This window comes from Engystomops pustulosus, chromosome 1 (assembly GCF_040894005.1).
Source record: "Engystomops pustulosus chromosome 1, aEngPut4.maternal, whole genome shotgun sequence".
NCBI classification, from domain to species: Eukaryota; Metazoa; Chordata; class Amphibia; order Anura; family Leptodactylidae; genus Engystomops; species Engystomops pustulosus.
In genome coordinates, this window is record NC_092411.1 from 102,454,606 (window position 1) to 102,471,144 (window position 16,539).

The window sequence follows — 16,539 nt, forward strand, 5'->3', positions numbered from 1 at the left end:
TATTCTATGAGCATTATATTCAAAGATCAAGCTGAAAGCTCCTTCCATGCCAGACCAAACACACGGAGATTAGATGTGAGCTCAAGCAGTCTCCATAGATGCACACTATACAGGCTGGAATATAGATCAAAGTTATTTTAAAAAACTTAGGAGAAAAATTATTAGAAAAATGTTCACTCCATGTCCCCACCAACCCCACACACACACAATATGAAAAATTATCTCAAATGATGGTTGCGCTTTAAGGAATGAGAATGCAAGAAGAGGACACTGTGTAACAATTTATTTTAGCTCAAGCTTGATCAGCATCTGTAAAATGTGATGTTGCTTATTTTGGTGTTGCGTTTTAGGCACCACATTGCATCAGTCTGCAAATGCAATAAGATGTTGATGGGGTTAGAACAATGCTGCTGATTACTTAATACTGACTAGAAGCTTCTAATCTTACTTTTATTCAACTGTAAGATTGCTTAACATTGTGCAGATAACTTCTTAAAGTGCTCAGCAATATTTCTTCATTGTCAACAAGGCAAAATTAATTTTTTCTGTATAATCAATGCATGGAGAAGGCTATTTGGTGACTAGTAGGCTTGGAACATAATATTGCAATAAAAGCAAAGCCCACAAGAAGGAGCAAATGCATTTTTTTCCCAATTTTACCACAATAGGAAGTACAAGTTTTTACGCAGAAAGCAAGAACTCATACAGCTCTATACACAGAACAATAAAAGAAAATTATGGAGCAAAAAATGGAAAAGGTACACACCAAAGTTTACACTTTGGCATACGGAGGGAAAGATACCCAAATACTGGCCACTACTTAGGATGGACCCAGTAAGGAGGCAAGGACTGTTTAGGGTGGGGGCTGATAGAATTAGGGCTTACTGTCCTTGTTTGTGTCCTGCCCTTGTCCGTGTCCTGTACTTAAACTTTACACCCTGAAATGTGCCGTATGCTTCATACTCTAATAGACCAATGTATTTCAGAATGGTCATCTTCATCAAGAAGTGTAATATGTTGAAACCCAAATACGGTATATATATGTAAAAGACTTATACTTGTGAAACCTTATGCCTTGTGAAAGTAATGTCCCTGTTAAGCTATAATGACTGCCATACAAGATATAAAGATGTTAAGATGGTAGCCCAACAGAGGGTCACTTATCTCTCGCAGTATGTGCAACATCACCCACCAGGGCCTAGCCTTTTCTTGGGGGGTGGAGGCAGCCGGGGCCCAGAATACTGGAGGGGTTGGCGGTTGCGGGCTAGTCACGCTGATGTCACGACGCTTGGTATGGGGACGGAAGGACTGTCCTACAGCCTGGCAGGCCTCCAGCAGGTGGTGTGTGTAAGAAATATGGTGGGAGCGGGTGAGGTACTGGTTCTCCCTGAGGCAACCCCCTTAGTGTCTGTAATATATGTCCCTGGGTAATGGATGGGTAGCCTGTGTTGGTGATACAGCCATGTCCAGGGATCAGACAGAGGCAATGTTGTGCAAAATAACTCACAGTTCTTTATTAGAACAACTGCAGGCAACAGGCCAAACAATCTTGTTACAGATTCCGGATTACAGAATGATTCCGGATTACTGGAGTGGTCATGGAGAGTGATCCTCAGGAGTTGGTTCACCAGCCTTGTAGTAGATGCAGGCTGGGATGGAGCTGTGTCCAATTGTGGATGCTGCAGCTTTGTCCTGGGTGGTAGTTCTATGTGTAGCACTGAAGATGTGCTACACACTGTCTCTCTGGTCACTGACAGATCTGTGCTCTCTAGGGAGAGCTGGTGGTAAAAACTGCTCCTGTGTTAGTAGCTGGGGCCTAAGAGGACTAGCCCCTTCCTGTCCAGGGGTTTTGTAAAACCCTGGTAAGGTGGTGTCTCACTCTCCAATCACACTCCAGTTCACATAAAGGAATATCATTGGATGACAATCTTACAATACTTAACCCTTGCCTGTTCAGGTATTATCTACAGCTGCTGGTGCCTAACAATGACTGGATTCTCCTTGGGGTGAGTTCTGCAGGCTTACCTGCTGGGGGGGGGGGATACAGATGAAGGGCCTCATTCGCAATACCCTCTGCCTATATCTTGGCAGGGGTGTTGCACATGTTTGCTGGTGTCTTGTGTATCTCAGGCTCTTGAAAGCATGCAGGAAGCTCACTCATTTCAATGTTCCTGAGGAGAGTAAAGTCTTTCATTTTCTGCTGTCGAGTTTCTCTGCTTGATATTTGGCTTGCATGGCTGGTGATAGACTTGAGATGTTTATCTGTGGATCAGATCTGTTTATGTGTATAGCAACAGGCATCAGAATATCAGTAGATTTAACCACATTTAGCTGATTCAACCTTTTGCCTTAAACATTTTTCACATTGATAGCCTGCTATCTCACCAACTCCCCAATGCTCTGCTTAGTTATAAATGTGTACTGTACAGAGGAGAGAAGTGTTATTGTCAATATACATAGAACCTCACCCGTTCCCATTGCAATCAACAGCTTTGGACGCTACGCATCTGATGTGTATGCCCAACTTTAGCCTAAATCTGTCTAAACTCAAACTCTATGTGACATCTCCTATCCACAGTTAACAATGGCAGAGCATCCTGGTGGCTGAAATGTGCAGGTATCTTGCAAAGGAGAAGCCATTGGGGGATTTTATTAATACTTTTGTTTACACTCCCAATTGTTCCCCACCTCCCAAGTCAACGCAGGGCATGCTGGATCTACTAACAGGTTCCATTCTTTTAGTAGATCTGGAAGCCATATTCTAATGTTCGGACCTGTTTAGACCTGGTCTGAACTAGCAGAGATTTAAGTTATATTCTATATTGGTTTTCCAGTACAGACTATAGCAAATATATAGCAGGCTGCAGTGTTCATACCCTTGCTGCCTGCCTCGCTCACCATTCCATCATGCCTAAAGTGGCATGCAGGATGGAAAAGCTGAAAAACTGGCACAGATGGGGCTTAATACATGCCTTCTTCACCAGCAAACTGAGCAGTCTCTCTAGTAATCATCATACCGTATAATTCACCCTACTTCTATCATTGTTCTCACTATATCATGTAATTCCTCAGTGCTCCATCTAGACCTGGTAACTAGGAATGGACTTGAACATGTTGACTCAGTTTTTTTGTTTTTTCTTTTACTTACCTCTGTGCTTTCTCATCCTCGTAACATAGACTATTTGTCTTGCCTTCCCTTTAATCTGCAGTTCTTCTGTTATCACAAATCACAACAAAAATATCTTATTTAATCTTCATCTTGAGAGTTAAAGCACCAACTTTATGTCATAGCTCAGGGTGTATTGGAAATGTATAAATCTTTACTTCAGAGTGATTTCAGATAAGAGGCCGGGTGTGATATTATATGTTCCTTTCATAGCACATTATTTCCTTTCTAACTTATGTCTGAAACCAATTCTGAATCTAATGAAGTTGTTATTTCAATAGAATTAGCCGTCGCACATAAGGCATCTTTTCATATGATTTAGTGGCCTTTTTGACCCCTTCCTACTGCACATATTTTTTTTCTCAATTGTTATAAAAGAACCATTATCAAGACAGCACTGGTTGTACTGCTAATATTGTGTTTCACCCAATCTCTAATAGAGCTGTACAATTCTCTATCCCGCTTGTTGTCCAGACCTGTCCCCACACTGACTTATAGTGTGACCAGGTAGAAGAGGAAACTTCTGTCAGACCCCCATACCATGCAAACTGGTCTAGTACACAGGCTAGATGACATTTCATTATGTTATATATATGTGTCTGTCATGGAGGGGAGGAGTCAAAGAGCCAAGAGTGCATGGCACTTTACATTACATGTGTGTTTACTCTGCATTTGCGTTTCCATTGTGTTCGCATTGCATTTTGTAACATTGTGTTTTTTTAAACAGTGTAAACTTGTTAACTGAAATTTAGCAGAATGTTAACACAATACACAACATCTAGATGAGCATAGAGAGAATTCATACACTCTCTGCCACTGATCGGACAGTATGAGAGAAGATTAGCCTAACACACAACGCCAGCTCCAACCCCTTCTCTCTGACAGAAGATAGATTACAGTCAGATGCTGGGATTAATATCTCTGCAACCATTGGAGCTAGAAAGAAAATTCGAAACGCCCCTGAATCTGTGTAGTAGCCCCAACAGAATAGTGTACTAATCTTCACATGTGTGAGGTGTTGAAAGGTGCTCTTCAAATTTTTTAGTCTTTGTTTCATTGCAGCCAATTAGTTAGATCAAAATAGTTCTAATTTTTCCTTATTGATGTACACTCTACACTCCATCTTGACAGAAAGAAACAGAAAATAATGTAGATATTTTTGCTAATTTATGAAACAAGAAAAACTGAAATATCCTAGGGTCATAAGTATTCAGACCCTTTGCTCAGTATAGAGTAGAAGCACCTTTTGAGCCAGTATAACCAAAAATATTCTTGGGAATGATGCAACAAGTTTTGGATTTGGGATCCTCTGGCATTCTTCCCTGCAGATCCTCTCCAGTTTCCTCAGGTTGGATGGTGAATGTTGGTGGAAGCCATTTTCTGGCTGGGCCAGTCAAGAATGGTCACAGAGCTGTTCTGAATCCACTGCTTTGTTATTTTATCTGTGTGCTTAGGGTCATTGTCTTGTTGGAACGTGAATCTTTGACCCAACCTGAGGTCCAGAGCACTCAGGAAGTGGTTTCCATCCAGGATATCTCTGTACTTGGCCGCATTCATCTTTCCTTCAATTACAACGAGTCGTCCTGTTCCTGAAGCTGAAAAACACCCCCATAGCACCAGGTCTCACAGCTGGGATTGTATTTGGCAGTACCTGGTTTCCTCCACATATTACCACTTAGAATTAACACCAAAAGTTCAATCTTCATCTCATCAGACCAGAGAAGCGTATTTCTCTGAGGAGAGGCTACAGTCGGCATACTCTGCCATAAAGTCCCGACTGGTGATGACCATGATCAGTTTTTTTTTCTGTCAAGATGGGGTGCACAATGTACATTAATGTGCAAAACAAAATAATTTTTTTTTACATCAAAAATTGGCTGTTATGAAGCAAAAAGTCAAAAATTTGAAGGGTTTGAATACTTTCCATACCCGCTGTATGTTCTTGTTGTTTTGATATGGAACTGTATGTGCAATATTGATTTTCCGTTTGGGATGAAATAAGTTTTTTATTATTATTATTATTGGTCAATATTTTGCATCCATATTTGTAAGCCACAACTTTGAGTGGATGGAAAATATGGGTGAGGTGAAAATTATAGTATTTTTCTGTACCAATCCTGGTATCGCTTAGACGTGCATCTGCCGGCCAGGCCGGAAACCCAAGGACGTGCTGCGGGGAGAAGAGGACGCCCGGGGAGGTTTAGTACTAACTTTATTTTTTTCTATACACTCAAGTATAAGCCAAGTGGGGCTTTTTCAATACAAAAATTGTGCTGAAAAACTCAGCCTATAATCAAGTGTATGTGGTAATTAGAATAAAAAAAAAAAAAAGTACTACTAATAACAAAAAAACTTTTTTCCGCTTTTAACCCCAAATAAAACTAAAAATTTAAAAAAAAAAATTAAAACTTTTATTACCCTTTTAAACCGGCGCTTATGAAAATTCGCTAAAAATGCCCAGTTAATGGGGTATTCACACAAAGACAAGATTTTTAAATATACTTAGGATAACAAAATAACACAGCAGCAGTGTGCAGAGATTTACTCTACAAGCAGCAGACAAGATAAGCAGAGCTGTCTGTATGTTTTATTGATTAGGTGAGGTAGCAGTCCTGAGAATGTCATTGTGTTTTATATCCATCTTATGGATCTCATCATCTCTTATCTCTGACCTATCTTTTTCTATGTGGCAGATACTAGTAGAATGTTCAGAAGCTAAATAAAAGTGTACCCTGATAATCTAATCATATTGTCAGCACACAGCATCTCATAGCACAGAGGAATCATGAAGTGTCTGCTTAGAAAGTCCCAGCCCACACTCTGGTACCTTACACTTACCAACGCTGGGTGATTGGAGCTAAAACAGCAATAAAATTGTGTAAAATTGTGAAGTAGGGGGGTTAAAAATAATCTTTATTATGTAAAAATCACTAGGGGATTCAAATTTGTGACCTTTCTTTTATGGGAAAACCCATAAAAGCATTGAAAGTGGCCTTAGAAAAATGACATTTGAACAAGTCAGGGCTATACTTGGTCAAACAGGACCTGATAACACAAGGTAAAATGATCACTAGGACCAATAGAAATGGCCATTGTGTGCTGTGTATATAGAGATCACGATAGACACCTTCACTACTGGGTGCAGGCACTATTCTGCATCACAGTTTTTTTTTCCCCTCTTTATTTTTATTTTATAGAAGGAAATTTAGAACAAAGGAACATAGAAAACAGTACAGGTTTCTGCAGTAGCAGGATACAAAAGAAAACTACAATCATCACTAATACTGAGCATGTCATACATACAGGAAGAAATATGATAACATCAATAGCTGCTCAATCATATATGAAGATCTGCATCACTGTTAAAGGAGGGAGGATAAAACCATTTATCGGCTATACAGTGTTTATATGTTCCATATTATATACCAGCATCTCTTCAAAAGTTTTCTGAGCTACGTTGAAACTCTATAAAGAAAAATACCTCAATAATAACAGGCCCAAAATGCAAAAAGAAGTTGTAAAAACACAGCTAAATGCTGTATGTCATAGTGACCTCAGACTTCTGCACAGAAACACTGAGCAACTAAGTATCTGAGATTCTTTTTCCTTTCAGAATAGACCTGCCAGACTGAAAATCAGCAAGAATATTTTATGTACAGACATTAAACCCAATGGGAGATGTGGAGTCAGAGGCCAGGGTGCAGTTACGAATGTAGCTGTGGATGAGAGTGAAATGTAAAGGTTGAGATAAAAGTACAGGATAAGTAAATCAATGGAAGTTACAAAAAATAGTCTACGTTAGTTCTGTGTTTGTTTGCTTAAAGTGGTCACATACATTGAAAATGCGTATTTTAATAAGACTACAACATGTAAACATGTAAATGGCAGTTTAATAGGAACAGTTCATGGCCAAAATAAAACCACACTTATAAAGCTATTTAAACCATTATAATAAAAATTAGTTCAAAATACACTAAAATTGGCAAACCTACTCCAAAATCTAAATCAAGTAACCTGCTTAGTAATAAAGTGGGTTGGGATGATCTGATGGGGAATGATTGGTTTTCTGCCGTACAGTTGAAGTTTAGTGGTCGCAAAATTGTGCCATCTGCATATTGTGCAAAATTTGTGACTTCTTTTGTAGTGTATTGACCCATCACATTTTAAAGCTAATCTATCAGGGCGAATTGAGACACTTAATCACCCACACATCCATTTGGACCAGTAGTTTAGTGTCACAAATTGCCCTATATTTTTTTCCCTCCGTGCATGCCACAAAAAAAACATACATATACTTACCTTGGTCCAGAGCTCTCTGCGCCTGTGCAATGATTTAATGAAGCTGCTGTAGTATACACTGTATATACCGGCTTCATTTAATCACTGAGAACACCAGAGATAAGTATGATGTACTTTTTCAGAATGATCTCTATTTAAGTTTAAACTTATGTTTTTTTCAGAGCTCACAGACAGTAAAGTAACAAGTCGACTTGAGACACTAAATCACAGGTCCTTGAAGGGGTTGTCCACTTTCAGAAAATAATTGATATGGTTTGTGTAAGGAAAAGTTATACAATTTTCCAATATACTTTCTGTATCAATGCATCACAGTTTTCTAGATCTCTGCTTGCTGTCCTTCTATAGAGAACGTCTATGTTTATTTCCAGTGGATAGAAATCTGTCCATGTGATGTAATGGAAAGGCAGGTGCACCAGCCATTGGTATTATAGAGAGTAATCAGAGATGTGTGATAATGACGGCTCATGCACTTGCATGTCCATCACTTCACCATGGACAGATTTCTATCCAGTAAAAGTAAACATAGAAGCTTCCTAAAGAAGTACAGCAAGCAGAGATCAAGAAAACCATGAGGAATTCATATAGAAAGTGTATTGGAAAATTGTATAACTTTTCATTACACAAATAATAGCAATTATTTGCTGAAAGTGGACAAACCCTTTAACTTACACTACATATGTATAATGCAATATAACATCTGAAAAAAATTGCAACTTTAGGAGTAATTTCACTTCAGTCCTCTAATAGGGCTAGACACACTAACACATTACTTCCAATGTGTGAAAGTAACACCAATAACCACCACCCTTTACCAAGCTGTCTAAGAAAGTATAAGCAATATTATGCGTAAAATTACAACTAACACAATCCAAAGAACTGAAGTAGTATATCTGCAGAATGATGTGCTGTGATACTATATAATATTTGACAGCTCAACCTTTCTAAATTCACCTGGCAGCTTTGTGATATGACCTGTCACCACCTGACTGATGTACTACACTCATTAGAAAACAACACAAATAAATAGGCATCATTTAAATGGTAATTTCAGTGTGAACTAAGGAATCATTTTGAAGAATTAAGATACTTCATAATGAAACTACAAATATTTATGAAATATATCTCACAGTAATAAAAGGGGAACCAATGAAGATAGAGCTGCAAAATATGTTTTTTTAGAAATACAATGTAAAAAGCGTTCATTTTAACTACTCCAATTACAGTAAATATGGCGGATTGTGTACTGATGTCCTCCTATTTCATATGGTTTGCAGAGGATATGATAAATAATATAACATTTGTATAAACTCGTCAATACACTGACGTCAATTTTTACGTTACCCACTATACAAGCATACTTTCACTATATATATATATATATCTATCTATATCTATATATAAATATATATATTTATTGTGAAAGTATATATATCATAAGAGCCCCTGGGATTTGGTGGAAATAAAATATAAATCAACAATGAAACACATGTCTTTAAAGTAAGCTTAAAGGGGTTGTATGGTCAAAAACATTGGCCTTAAACATTACCCTTAACAATAATCAAAGCTATCACTAATTTAATGTTATAAACAATTCGTGGTCCTTTGTGAGGTATAAAACAAATGTTTTATTCCCAGACAGCATTTGTGAACCCCCTAATCTCCAAGGATACGACAAGGAGACTTACTGTACAGTCGCGCATGCGTCTTGCGATGTCTGTGGTCCGCGGCTGCTCACTCACATCCACACATGAGAGGGTGTGTGCACGCTCTACTGTTTACAGATCAGCAGATGCTTAAACAGCCAATCAGGGAATAGTGTGTGCAGTGTACACACGCACACAGCTCCGTAGGAGCTGAGGATCCTGGGAGTTGCAGTCTTTCTGCGGAGCGTGGCGGCCATATTTAGTCTTTATGCCATGCCAGAAGGATTAAAAGGTAAAAAGCAGTTTAAAAAACTTTTTCACACACAAAAAAATTGGAGGACCTTGGAAAATGAAAAAAGGAGCATCTAATAGAGATGCTCTGATTTTCATATTTTACCCAGAACGACCATACAACCCCTTTAAGCCCAGTATATATGGTTTTTTGAGATGTACAATATATATATGGCTTATCAGGCTGTATACAGTATGTTCAGTGTAGACTTTTGGCAGTTGACAGAGAATTCCATCTATCACCTATAAGGCTACATTCACACGAACGAATGCAGTCCGGCAGGCATACGTTCGCCGCGATGGAGAGGAGGAGTGTTGACCCCTCCCCTCTCCATAGCGATACATGGCACACGGCGCCGTAACACAGTGAAACTGGGACATGTCCGGTGCGCCATCCTATCGCTCCGTGTGCCCATTGCGGCCCCATGGGGGATGTATGTACGGCCGCAAGCTTGCGCCCATATATACGCCCCCCCTACGGTCGTGTGAATGCAGCCTTAGGATTTATTCTAAAATATCATTTATACTACACAGTTGTTTGCAATATAGGAAGATGCAGTTTGCTGAAATTTCCATTGCAGGAAAAGTAAGCCAACACATACCAGCAAAATGGGAGTCATAAGAAACTACATAGCAGACTCAGCGCCCACTTAGCCTTTTAATGACCTTAAAATAGCTGGAAATGAAGTACTGGTAACCACACTGCCAAGCTTTAGTACTCAGCAAACACTTGTGATTGACTGTGGGGTTTATAACCACATAAGGTATTGCCCTGGCACTGCAATAAATGCTTCCTTGTCCACTTTATTTAAATGTTGCATTGTAATAGTTTGCTTTGCTACAAGCAGTTTAACATGTAATGTTTTTGTACACAGCCAGGTGCATAGATCATACAGTTTCCATAATTGATCAGTTATCTGTGTGGCATAAGAGACTTGAGTTAGTGAATAATTATGGTACAAATGTAATGGTTTAATGATAATAATACTGTTTATATCTCTATATAATGCATCCTATGGCTTCACAGCTGCACACAGATGTGGATCCTGGGGAAGGAAGAGCCAAGTACATACTGACTGGAGAAGGCGCCGGTTCTGTATTTGTCATTGATGAAAAAAGTGGCAACATCCATGTAACCAAATCCCTCGATCGTGAAGAGAAGGAGGAGTACGTGCTGTTGGCGCAGGCTGTGGACAAACTTACCCTCCGACCACTTGAACCCCCTTCCCAGTTCATCATCAAGGTGCAGGACATTAATGACAACCCCCCTGTTTTCCTGCACCCTCCCTACAGGGCCTCTGTGCCGGAGATGTCCAACGTAGGTGAGGGGGGAACTGAGGTGTTTGTGCTTAAACAGAAGTTAGCACTTTAATACACTGAGGTGCAGTGATGCTTTTTTTAGCACTATCAGAAGTGACAGTGATGAATGCATAGCTATACTATTGTGCTGACAGTTTGCAGAAGATAAGTTAGAATTAATGAATACAGAATTGAGAGCCATTTTGGGAAACAAAAGCCAATGACCGTAATAACAACTAACTGCTTAAAAAGCAAAGTGATTATGCATACAATTATCCATTGGAGTTGCATTGCAATTCTTAATAACAGAATTATTACTGTTACTAGATAAATTATTGTATCTGTAAGCATATACATTACACTACTTGCACTGTATTATCTAACTAATATCAATATATTGAGAAAAATAAAGAAGACTTGAGAAGTGCTACATTGCGCTTGTTTTCTCAATACTTCTTTTTCATTAGAGTCCTACATATTCCATAATGAACAATCACTTCCCATTGCCAAGGTTGTACACATTTTTTTTTGGGGGGGGGAGGGGAAAGTGGGAGGCAGCCTCTAGTAAGTTACTTTACTCATTCTCCAAGCTCTTTTTGAGGTCAATTTCATCCCATTGTACATTGCTGGGGAAATGACCTCTAACCTCCAGCACCATAGGAAATTACTAAAGCAAAGCTTCATTAGATAAAAATGCATTCCTATAGGTTTTCTTTTAACCCTGTCCTTTACACAAAGGTAGCTTAGAAATGTCATATTTCTAGCATTTTAGATAACCTTTTACAAGTCCCACCAATTCTGCATATTAAATAACCAATAACCAACTATATATAAATGTCTTTATAAACCTTTATTCTCTTTTAAAAATGTATTTTATTAACACATCCGACACAGACCAACAGACATGTGACATATATCTTCACAAATGCCAACTCCTATAGTACACTCTTCATAATGCATCTTCAATGCCCCAATTACCAAGCGTATATTTCCAATATACCATTGGAAGGAGCTTACCATCTTTGGCTGGATGCTTAGAGATATAAGGTGCCACTTGGGTCATATTGTATAGGATAAAGGTTGAGTTGTCCATGTGTACCATGTTCTGACTGATGTTGATGGTTCCATAACTGTGCCTCTTGTCACCAATCCAGATAGCTCTTCCGGGGAAACATAGCTGGAACCCTTTGAGTATACTTTTTTTTAAGAATGATACAGAGTATTCTATAAGCTCTCTTAATCACTTGTGCCTAATATAAGAAGGCCTCCAGAAGAGTGGTATATAGCTCAAGAGATTACTTAAATACATGGGCTTAATGACCTTCAAACAAAGTGGTGAAGGGGAAAGTGGTTTGAGCTCCTCACTACTGTGTTTGGAGCTTATCCTCACTACATACTGAAAACCTGTAGAACACTCAAAGGGTCCTAAGACCCTAAGGAGTCGCCTGGAAGACAGTCAGAGTACAGCACAGTTTTATAGGGGAAGTTCCTGGGGTTAAAGACCTTCAAACATATTGGTGAAGAGCTGATAAGACCGGATAGTTTTTTGAGCTTCTCAGTACTGTGTTTGGAGCTTATCCTCACTACATACTGAAGAAAACTCTGGAACACTAAAATGGTCCTAAGTACCTACCTATCAACTGGAAAACAATCAGGGTACAGCGCCAGTTGTATAGGGGCAGTTTCTGGCATTGTCTAAGTAAGCACCAAAAAAGGTCGCACTTAAAGCAGATCAAGTTTGCAAAGACATGGAACGTTGGAAAGTATGCTTGTTTTTTATAATGTGGGTTCTTCTGGTCAGTATACTATATGAGGTTAATATGGCATTTGCAAAATGATATATGCCACAAGTTTTTTGGTCAGTTCAATGTCCATTCTTGTCTTACCACATAACTTTTAAAATGAAGTAAAGGGTAGGTTTTGTGAAGTGATTGCAATGCTTTTGCGATTTATGCAAACCGTTAAAGAGAACATGCCATTTGAATTAACCCACCCAAAACAAATACTTCATTAAAAACTATGATTAAAAACTATTGCCTTAATTGAATTGTTCATTTCAATGGCTGCAATTTTAAAAAAATCAGTTTGTAAACTTATATGCAACTCACCTCTAATCAGAGTCTAATCAGGGTATGTCACCTCTGATGCCAGGTTATATAATGTAGCGTTGATTTATGGGGATATAAGGGAAACAATTTTAAAAAAGGGTGTCTAGTTAGTTAACAGGGCTCTATGGGAACCTGTCACTAACTGCATTTGTGAAAATGTGGTAACAGGTTCCCTTTAACCTAAATTATCAGCAAATAGTATATACATAAATAAATGTTCACTAAAAAAATCTGTAATCTCACAGAAAATCCCTTCAATATTAAATGTTTACTACTATTTTATATTTTATATTGTAATAGAACAATGCAGTGATCATCATATTGTTGAGGCATCAAATGTTCCTTTTCCACTTACATTCAGATCACATTCATTCAGATCAGAAGGTCGGGACCCATGCACATATAATATTTTTGTACAGCAGGGTTTGTGGCCGACCTTTTTCTATATATAGAGAGAGCTAAAAACAGACTTGTGCTAACAAATTAATATAAAATATTAGGTCATCAAAGGTGAACCAACACTTCAAAGGAAGCCCTTCAAAGATAGGTGCTGAGCACAGACAGAACTGTGTGTGCAATGTGACTACATGATTATAGGGCACAATAGTAATAGGTATGTTAACAGTGCAAGCATTTACTATTTTCAATATATACAAGGTACTAAACATATGAACTCCCACAGGAACCTCTGTGATCCAGGTAACAGCCACTGACGCTGATGACCCAACATATGGGAACAGCGCACGACTTGTATATACTGTGCTGGAAGGACAACCATACTTTTCAGTGGATCCTCAAACAGGTAACTAAAAAATCATAATTGTATGTTAATCGTCATAAATTGAGTTTCATAATTGCCACATTAAAAGCTTAAGTCACCAGTTGTGTGGTATTTTATCATTATGATTATCTCCACTCTCATACAGCTTTGTTTGCGGGATAATGGATTTTCTCACAGCTGAGAGTTTGCTACACTTTTATCTGGTCTAAGAAATCCACTGTGACCTTAGCAACCTGGACTTTGTTTCACTTAAACCAATTCATTGTATAAAACTACAGGAGGGAGATTTGTAATTTTGATGTGAAGATTCCCTACACTGGATACAAGTAGTTGATGTCTGGGGCTATTTCTTTTAATTGCAGACGTGAAAGTAATTAATAATAAATATATTCCTGTCATTTAAAGTATTATGGTATTATTACACCTGCGGCTAAGCTGTAATATTCACTCGAAAATTATCTTTAATAGCCGTGCTGAACACTTACTTACCAGTGGTTCACATTGCAGGTGCAGTACAAGAACTAGTAGCAAACCATGAGAGTTTAACACTGCTTGGCTGCAAATTTTTAAGCTTTTCCCATCTTGCAAATTTGAATTGCTCACTTGGGGTTGTACAACTGAAAGTTGTTAGGCAGATTCAGGATAAGCTTTCGTAGCACTGAAGGCATGGGTTTCTGGATACACACTATACTCTCATTCTATACCCTGAGCTTAAAGAAAATCAATCATCAAAGTCAAGTATGATAAACCAGGGACACTTGCTCGTAGATCCATGCACTCTGACTGTGGTAATCTTCTTACATTTGTCCTTCATGGTTTCCTTCCTTCTAAAATCAACTGCCAATATTATGCTAATCAGCCTGAGGGGTTATGAAGGCTACAGCAACCCTCTGTGCTCTGGCTTCACAGGCTCTTGTTACACCACAGCAGCACATCTAAGTCTCTATCTCCCCCTTCACGTTCGGTGACCTCTGCAGGAGTGAGCACTCAGTAGAAACTCCAGAATGTAACAACCTGTGTGTCTTCAGTACATAGGGGCTCTAATAACACGCCCATAACCTTTCACACTCATTAGCATAATTTTAAAAGTTGACTTTTGAAGGAAAGAGGTCATGGATAACAAATATAAGAAAATCACCACAGTCAGTGTCCATGGTTTATCATGATAGATTTTGATGGCAGATTTTCTTTAAACAATGTACTGTAGATGTCAGATTGCTAGTTGGGATTCCATTTTTGGGGGAATAGGGTCTGCAATATTGTGTTCTCATTACATTGTTCTTGATTGTTTTGTCTTTAGTTGTGATATTGTAAAAATGCTAAAATACACTGAATTAAAGAAAATAAAACACCTGATGTTCATTGCCCCCTACAAAACCCAGTACATACATTCTAAAATAGTTTGATTCCGTGTTGAAATTTGAATGGTGTTTTTCAGTCTGATGTAAATCAGCCCCTCTGTCAGAGACCAGAGTTTCACTAAATGAAGTGATTTAATCCCTCATTTTCGAGGATGCAGTGACACGTTGCGTTTAACGCATGCCTTTAGGAAGGCAGCAAAGGGTGGAGTTAAAACTGCATCGCAATCAGCTTTGAGGTTGTTTTAGGTGCAGTTTTGTCAATTTAACAGGTGAAAAACATGAACTGAACTGAATTTGATTTTGAAGGGGAAACCTACTCCACAAATCTGATTCACTCGTTCAGTTCATGTCTTTCACCTGTTAAATTGACAAAACTGCACCTAAAACAACCTCAAAGCTGATTGCGATGCAGTTTTAACCAGAGAGATTTGTCTAATTAAACAGCTGTTAACACTTGCATTTACAAAACACAAATGTTAACACTTGAGTTAACGCATGTGTTAGCACATGCGTTAATGGTTGCGTTTTTTAAACGCAAATGTTAACAGCTGTTTAATTAGGCAAATCTCTCTCCATCTTGTGGAAAACGTTTTGAAATGCATGTGTTAGACGCGACTTGTGACGGCACCCTTACTATTTGGATTAGTAATTGAAGGATTAGGCCACTACATATAATATACTCTGCATATGCACACAGATTATCCTTTTAACATGCTTCAAGAAAAGCATGGGTAAGCTAAATCTGCGGATATCAGGACACACAATATAAAGAGTAGATCATTGTCTATACCAACAACAATAATATGTGACTTGGTTTTGTCATTTTCAACTGTCGAGTTATCAGTGATTATTCATCAAGATATTCATCTCCTTACTCTTAGTTATTATTCTATCCTCAGGGGTGATACGTACTGCAATCCCGAACATGGACCGGGAGACCCAAGATGAGTTTCTGGTTGTCATACAGGCCAAAGATATGGGAGGTCATGTGGGAGGCCTTTCAGGCTCTACTACTGTTACTATATCATTGATAGATGTCAACGACAACCCACCCAAATTCCCACAAAGTAAGCGTAACACGTTTCTGCTGTTAACATCTTTCTGTAGAATTTCAATTAATTGCTAAAAAGATTGTCTCATGAATAATTATAAATGTACTTTGTAAAACACACCATGCTTAAAGCGTAACTAAACCTTTGACAACATTATGTAAATGAATATTGCAGATGATAATAGTGAACTTTGTAATATACTTTGATAAAGAAATGTGTTCATGTGTGTCCCTCTTTTTCCTCTGTCTTTGTTCCTTATATTGGCCGTTTATGTAAATCAGCTTTCAGTCCTGTACTTTGCTGACAGCTTAGAGATAAAGTAACATGATATGAAAAAAAACATGTTTCAAAGGTTTAGTTACACGTTAAAGGGAACCTTTCATCGGACATACTCCCCAAAACCAACACAGTTCCATATAGTTTAGTGTATATGTTTTTCATAAGTGGTTTTATAAAGTAATTTGATGTCATTATTCTGCTAAAATGCAGTTTTATTAACCTTGTTCATAAAGATAAGTAGGCTGAAGATCTCTGTCGTT

The 16,539-nt window shown here is 38.3% G+C and overlaps 1 protein-coding gene across 2 annotated transcripts in view; it reads left to right on the top strand.

Annotated features, from left to right (window-relative positions):
- Positions 1–16,539, top strand: part of CDH24 (cadherin 24) — an 82,310-nt gene that overhangs the window by 49,716 nt on the left and 16,055 nt on the right. For both annotated transcript variants that reach the window (XM_072150399.1, XM_072150406.1), the window contains 3 exons: positions 10,427–10,721; positions 13,489–13,608; positions 15,848–16,015. In XM_072150399.1, coding sequence (XP_072006500.1) covers positions 10,427–10,721; positions 13,489–13,608; positions 15,848–16,015 — 583 coding nt within the window. The remainder of the gene's footprint in view (positions 1–10,426; positions 10,722–13,488; positions 13,609–15,847; positions 16,016–16,539) is intronic.